Source organism: Sesamum indicum, linkage group LG6 (genome assembly GCF_000512975.1).
Source record: "Sesamum indicum cultivar Zhongzhi No. 13 linkage group LG6, S_indicum_v1.0, whole genome shotgun sequence".
Lineage (NCBI taxonomy): Eukaryota > Viridiplantae > Streptophyta > Magnoliopsida > Lamiales > Pedaliaceae > Sesamum > Sesamum indicum.
Window position 1 is genome coordinate 15,937,441 of NC_026150.1, and position 6,933 is coordinate 15,944,373.

Genomic DNA, 6,933 nt, shown 5'->3' on the forward strand with positions numbered 1-6,933 from the left:
TAATGCAAATTTATACTATGCAGAGACGTGTCGTTCAATCCTCTCACGGGGAATGTCCCTCTTGATCGAAAAGATATATCAGTGTAAGTCGAGTCCATTTCCACACAGTTGCCGATCTGGAACTGTAGTTGAATTTGATCAATGACTTCAATACACTTATTTGGGTGCAGAAATGTAGTTGGAACTTCCATTAACGATGTCAATTTGAATAACGAGTAAGTAACCAACAATATCAACAGTCCCAGCTGCAGTACTGTGGGTAAATTTCTGTGATAGTTACGTTGACCATCCTCATTTACCACTTGGTTGCAGAAAGGCGTCCAGTATGTTACATTGCCTTCAAGGCAATACAGAGTGCAGAACTAAAGGTCCATCCAGTAAGTACAGGTTTCCTCTCCGTCAAGAGTTGTTGAAGATCAACACTTTTGCAAATAAAGAATGGGAAGAATAAGTAGATGAGATCTTTACATTAAGATGAAAATATGACTTTATCTATACTTAAGCTGCTTGTAGGAACTTATATACTTACAAATCTTCTTGTAGCTTCATTTTCTATCAACAGTGGAGGAACGGAACAAGCGGCTGCAGATGGCATCAAATTTGATGATGACTCAGAACAGCTAGGAGCAGCCTCATTGTACACAAGCACCAACAATCGATGGGCGGTTAGCAGCACTGGAGTTTTCATTTCCAACCCGAATGGACCTCAGTATACAGCTCAGACGGACTCTCAAATCACAGGGACTTTGGATTCTGAACTTTATAAAACAGCTAGGATATCACCAAGCTCAATGCGGTACTATGGCCTTGGATTGGAGAATGGTGTATACCGAGTTGAGCTCCACTTTGCTGAGATACAGATGATGGATGATCCCACTTCTTGGAAAGCTCTAGGTCGACGTGTATTTGATGTCTACATTCAGGTATTCGTATTGATTTTTGATGCCTTCATATTTTGTGCCATACCATTGTGAGGAGAGCATGAAATGAAGTTACACAGTTTATTTTTCATGCTATGTTCTATATCCGCTGATCATTCAAGATTTCCAATTCAGCTGAGTAAATATTTTTGTAACTGATGAAGGGTGTAAAAGTAGTTCAAGATTTCAATATACTAAATGAAGCTGGAGGATCCAAGAGAGCGCTGATCAAGACATTCGAGGCAAACGTTACCAACACAGTGATGGACATTCATCTCTTGTGGGCTGGAAAAGGGACCTGTTGCATTCCCTTCCAAAGCACATATGGTCCTTTAGTCTCGGCCATACACGTCTCTCAAGGTTTGTGAAATTTCCTGCGTTCCTTGTGATTCACCCACTGCATCCAAGTCCTGAAATGCCCAAAACTGATCTTTTCATAACTTTCTGTAGTTACTGAGTTCAAGGATTCATCCAAGAGCAACAAAAGGCGTGTGGGAAAAATTCTGGGGATATCCATTGGATGTGCAGCAGGAGTACTGATAATATGTTCGGTTTTCTATCTGTGGCAAACAAAGAAAGAGGCGGGCCACATGAGAATTCACTCTGGGAAAGATTAATGGTATCTTGGTTTGGTTTTTGCTAATGTTGTTTGCATGTAATATTTATGTCAAAACTGATGGACAAAGTGCTCACTTTATTTCCGTCATTCAAGCTCTTCAACTGAGGCAAGAAATAGATTAAATACAGTTCTTCTGCTAGTCCTATGTTTTCTTTATTTGGTCTGATTCATCAACCACCGAACCAAAATTATAAGAATTGATACGAAAAACAAATTGAAAAATTCAAGTACCACAAGAAAGTAAATGAATATTAGACACTAGTAGCACGTGAAGGGGGTGGGCTAGCTGACCTGTCCCCCACACTTGCCATCCATCCACATTTCATTTTAATAACTATTTGACAACTATAAATGGTTTCTGTATATTAGGTGAACAGAACAGCATTTGGAGCTTAAGTTGGTGGACTTTTGCTTTGTTCGAAAAGCAATTTCACCTCACTTGAAAATGATAGCCACATTAAAAAGAAAAAAGAAGGTTAGGGCAGCTAAGCTACTTTATTAAATTTGATCTAATTTTGCGGGAAATTTTTTATTTTGACTTGTGAACAACAGCTAAAGTGTGACATTTCATAGGTTAGTTCGCCTACGTAAGCGTAAACAAATATCAATACTTCAACTAATATTTTGACTCTGACATTTATTAGTGAGCTTTGCTATACACTTCCTAGAAGCAAATAGCACCTAAGTGCAACACCAGGACAAACTTTTTCAAAGAAAAAAATGGAATAAGAAGGAGAGCAACGGGCGGTTTGGTCAGGTTTTGGAGAAGCTTCCCTAGATTGAGAATATGACAGAACAATTGCACTGTACAACAAATCTCCAAAAGCAAAAGCTTTGGCAGATGCGTGGCGTGAAGTCCATATCCATTCAATAATGGTACCCCAACTCAAAAAGTTCGTGAAAAGATGCCAACCCAGGAACAACCGCGAAGCCGAATCTGAAATGGGGTGATAACATAAAAAAGAAAAAGGAGGGAGGGGGGACTGGAAAGAAAGTCGACAATCAAGGAAAACCAGAAAGTTACATGTCAAGAATCCACTTTTCTTGAATTATGTGATCGGGACATGATTTGAATGGGATTCTACACCTGCTAAATGGTCTAATCAAACCAAGGCCTGAAAGACAGTCCCACAAGTCACTTCGGATCAAGATGTTATAACATATAAAGAATTGAATCAGACATTTTGGCAGCTCTTAAGTTGGATCGAGACAGAAACTGGATTTTCTAATTGAAGTATGGTCAAGTTGGTGAGGAAATCCAAAATAGAAGCTCATTCTTAACTACCTGATCAAGACAAGGTCACTTTCAAGGCTAATAATGGGTTTTAGACTAATTCAGCATTGTGTTTATCCATTATAATCTAGTCCGTCCTGATCGAAAATAAAATCAAGCCACTGCTAAATCAGCCATGAAGAACTTGGAAGCTGACTCAATTTTATCTGAACAAGGTCACAATTCCTATAACAATAATAATATAAAAAAAAGGGTCACAATTCCTAATGTTTCATTAAGAAACCATACGAAAAATATTGATTCTTCCAGGCGTAAAAGTATGGTTACTACCACATGTAAATAAACCCTCAAACTTCCGTAACAAAAGAAGCAAAAGTTCATATTCACGAATAGCTTCAGATGCCGACCACATAAGCATGGATTGATAGGAAATGGTTATAGTCTATGTTCAATATACAACAAGCACTGTGAATCAAGTGAGACACAACGCCATATCGAAAGATATCAATTTAATGTTCTAAAACAAGCACCATATCAGCACAAATCATGAAAATCCCAAATAATATTACAAAAGTGAAAGAGACACAATAAAGTGGATTACAGAGTCCCCCCCAAACATCAAAATCCTCCACAATCCCTAGCCTCTTCAGCTCATTTTCTCTCTTCCTCATTCCCTCTTCCCCATATTCATGATAAATTGCAAGCTAAAATCACATACAAGTACAGTGGAATACAAAATCAAAACAAAAAATAATCTAATGTATTAGAGAAATTTACCAAAGAATCAGTAAGGAGCATGGTAATACCCAGCGGGCGGTATTCCAACTCCATTAACTGGTGGCATTCCATAAGGCATCACAGGCTGTACACCTGGAGCATAGTATCCACCTGTGCTAATCTTGGCCAAACTAGCTTGGCCTTGCATGCCGTCTCTCGCATACTGTTGCCATACAATCTGCTCCTGCACCAGCAATTGCTGCTTCTTCTCCATATCAGCCATCTGCACGTATGGAGGAGGGGGAATGCTTAAAGACGCGGCAAATGGATCTTGCCCAACTGTCTGGACTGTTCCATCGGGTGCAGGTAGTGCCAACACAGGAGTTTTACTGGCTCCAGGACCCGGCAATGCCACACTGCTGGCACTACCACCACTTAACTGGGCAGTGCTGACATGCTGCCTAACCATCCCCTGATCATACATGCCATTCAACAATAAAGGATCAAGTCCACCACCCATAGTAGCTTTTTGCTTGGACAAATGACTGGCAGACTCAACCAGAGCCAATTCCCAATCAGCCTTGCCCATCTCTGCAGCCGGATTCTGCCAAGCAGAAGTCACCTCTGGTTCTCCATTCGAAGGGAAAGCTTCCCACAAGCCATTCCCGTTGTTTGCGACCGTTCCAGCAAACAACGCCAGAGCCAACTTATTACCTTGGTCATCAGCAGTCACTCCTTCATCTCTCAAATCCAACAAATCCCCAGTCTCCTGAATGGCAAGCTTCGGAGGTTCAGGCTCAGGTGGTGGGGGGGGATTATAGTCCTCAGGAGGTGGCAATGCCTTAATTTCATTCATATCTGGCACTGGCTCCTCCTCCTGGGGGGCTGGCTTGGTCTCTTCCTTCCTTTCAGGACTCTTCATTGCCTTTGCCCTATCCCTCACAAACTCCTCCAAAGTCTCCAGTAATTTGCTGGTGATCCTCTGCACTTCTGGATACTCCGAAGACCTAGCCACACCAATATCCTTGCACCAATTATAGAAGCTTACCAGCTCATCGATTTGCTTCGCTGCGCTAGCATATGCATCAAAAGCCTTCACACAATCTTGATACTCCATATCGAAGAACTTATCCAGAAGCACGGCCAAGACCTCACAAACATCAGCATACAACTTGAAACTCTCCTTAATGATTGCATACAGCGCAACTAGAATCATCCTCTCATTCTTTGCCAAGCCCGTTGGCCGACAAGACAAAAACCGATCCAACAGCCTCTGCAGATGACCCATCTTCCCAAAAATCCTCTCGGGATTCATTTCCCTGAGCGGTGTAACATCTTTCCTCTCCATTGTCGAGTCTGTCACATCACCGGATGACCTTGATCTCCGCATTCCATAACCAGGCTCACCACGATGCTCATTGTAATCATAATCATAGCCCCGGTTTGATCCTGGAGGTGATCGATAATTATATCTATCATCTCTACTACCCCCAAACCTCTCAATTTCACCTCCATTTCCGCTCTGCTTCCGCTCATAAACCATCAACTCAAGCCTCTGATCCAAGTACAAGGCATAAGTCCTCACAAAAGCCGAGTGATCCCATGAATTTGAATGTGCTTCATCACGAAAATCAGATAAATTCAACAGCCTGGTCCCCCTCCTAGTAGCACGCATAATCTCCTGCTGGAAAACAGGATCGCCATCGTTGAGCAAGCGGTGAATGAGCATCAAACACTTGAGGGCGACTATCCAATCACGGGTTTTTCCCAATCGTTTGGACACCGCAACAACACACGCGCTAACATATCCACGAGAATAAGAGGTCAAATGAAGAATCTCCCTAATATACTTCTCAGAGGCGGGGTCGTCGTCGTGGCTGGTAGCTTTGACTATTGCAACTTCCAGCTCGGGCGCCATATTGCTCGCAACTTTCGCGATCCCGATGCTGGTCTGATCCTTCACCGCCCCAATCGCCTTGCGTATTGTGCTCGGGGCCATGGCTTGAACTCGCTCTACTTTTATATCCTACACTAGGAATTCCAACAACTCAATTAGTATGCATGACATGTAGTACTTCAGCAAGAAATCATGGCAGAAAAGAAGTTGGAAGAATTTAATGAAGCAATAGTTGGGAAATAAAGTAAAATGATGAGAAGGTGATAATGATTTTTTCTTTCAAAAAAAAAAAAACGAAAGAAGAGCTCATTCCAGACTCTTTGCTGAAAAGCGATGAATAGTAGAAATGGATTTGCAATATATTCACCTTGGAAATAATAAAACACTTAGATCTGGAACTGGTAATGGAAAATATGAATGTTTCTTCCAGAAGAAACAAGACCTTGAGATATTGGCTCCCAGAGAAACAATTGATAAGAAAATGAGCCGAGCTTTACAGACCTGATGATGGTACAGTGTGTGTTTTATGTGTGTGTGTAAATGTTTGACGGTGGAGGGGAATTGCAATGGCCACCGGACTCTCTCTCTTCTCTCTCTCTCTCTAGATTTGCTGCGAGCTTTGAGAGAGAAGAAAAGGTATAAAAATTAAACAAAAAAAAAAAGCAAAAAAATTAAGAGGTGGATTTAAATGGAGGATTGGGATCCGGGAGAATGAGGACCGTCGGATGTCGGAAGCCAGAGTTGTATATTACTAGTCTACGCTGTTTCACATATTATGTTGTCTTCTTTCTCTTAACATGCAATTATATGAAATAACACTTTCTTCAGTTGCCTTTTTCACTTTCTTTCCTTCATTTCTATAAAACCAAAAACTATTCTTCAAATTAATAATTTTTTTTACTTCATACAGACTTCCCACTATATAATATTATTTCACAACTATGGTTTGAAATTTTTTTATTAAGTCAAATAATATTAATACAAAAAATAAATAAATAAACTGATTCAAAGAGTTTCAAATAATTTAAAGAAAAAAAAAGTAAAACATCACAAGAGTCTAAATAAATACCCCTATGAAGCCCAATTTGGATAGAGCACTCCAAAAAAATAAATTAGTTCTTGAAGAACCTAAAATCCCCCGACCAAAGTCAAAGCCCATGGCATAACTAGCATTCACGCAGGACTTCTTGAGGAGATACCTTACAGAATCAGATAAAAACTAGTCGCCTACTCAGGGACACGTGATGCAACCAATCAAAAGTAATTTTTAAAGCTTAAAAGTTTGAACTTCGACTGGAGGAAGATGTCACTTCAACCAGTCTGTCGAGAATCCAAAATTGGGATTCTTGTCCTAAAAATACACTCATCCAAAGCAGGTTCCAATTTCTCCCGAAGATTGCGGATCCACAAACTGCTACAAGATGACCGATTAATTTGCGGGGTACTTAACCTTATCTAACCATTTTGAAATCATGCTTCACCAAATCCCCGATAATCCCTATCGAATCCGCATATTTATAATGGTTGCTTATAAATAGATAAATTC

General features: G+C 40.5%; 2 protein-coding genes across 6 annotated transcripts in view; one reads left to right on the top strand and one right to left on the bottom strand.

Moving 5' to 3' along the window:
* The window catches only part of LOC105164573 (probable LRR receptor-like serine/threonine-protein kinase At1g56130), a 4,166-nt gene extending 2,488 nt beyond the window's left edge, over window positions 1-1,678 (top strand). Inside the window, exons 14-19 of the mRNA XM_011083253.2 lie at window positions 24-83; window positions 171-215; window positions 313-377; window positions 544-923; window positions 1,085-1,280; window positions 1,371-1,678. Coding sequence (XP_011081555.1) covers window positions 24-83; window positions 171-215; window positions 313-377; window positions 544-923; window positions 1,085-1,280; window positions 1,371-1,537 — 913 coding nt within the window. The 3' untranslated portion in view covers window positions 1,538-1,678. The remainder of the gene's footprint in view (window positions 1-23; window positions 84-170; window positions 216-312; window positions 378-543; window positions 924-1,084; window positions 1,281-1,370) is intronic.
* LOC105164572 (putative clathrin assembly protein At2g25430) lies at window positions 3,282-6,103 on the bottom strand. Of its 5 annotated transcripts, none has more exons than XM_011083252.2 (2): window positions 5,889-6,103; window positions 3,282-5,521 (listed from the first exon to the last, which is right to left on the bottom strand). In XM_011083252.2, the coding sequence occupies exon 2, from the start codon at window positions 5,487-5,489 to the stop codon at window positions 3,558-3,560; it is 1,932 nt and encodes a 643-aa protein (XP_011081554.1). In that variant the 5' UTR covers window positions 5,490-5,521; window positions 5,889-6,103; the 3' UTR covers window positions 3,282-3,557. The 5 variants fall into 5 exon arrangements, with proteins under 5 accessions (XP_011081554.1, XP_011081552.1, XP_011081550.1 ...); XM_011083250.2 differs by having other exon boundaries at window positions 3,282-5,516; window positions 5,830-6,103; XM_011083248.2 differs by having other exon boundaries at window positions 5,755-6,103.

What these genes read in the sequence shown, in the direction of transcription:
- LOC105164572 (XM_011083252.2), bottom strand. Translation starts at nt 5,489, where the DNA reads ATGGCCCCGAGCACAATACGCAAGGCGATTGGGGCGGTGAAGGATCAG.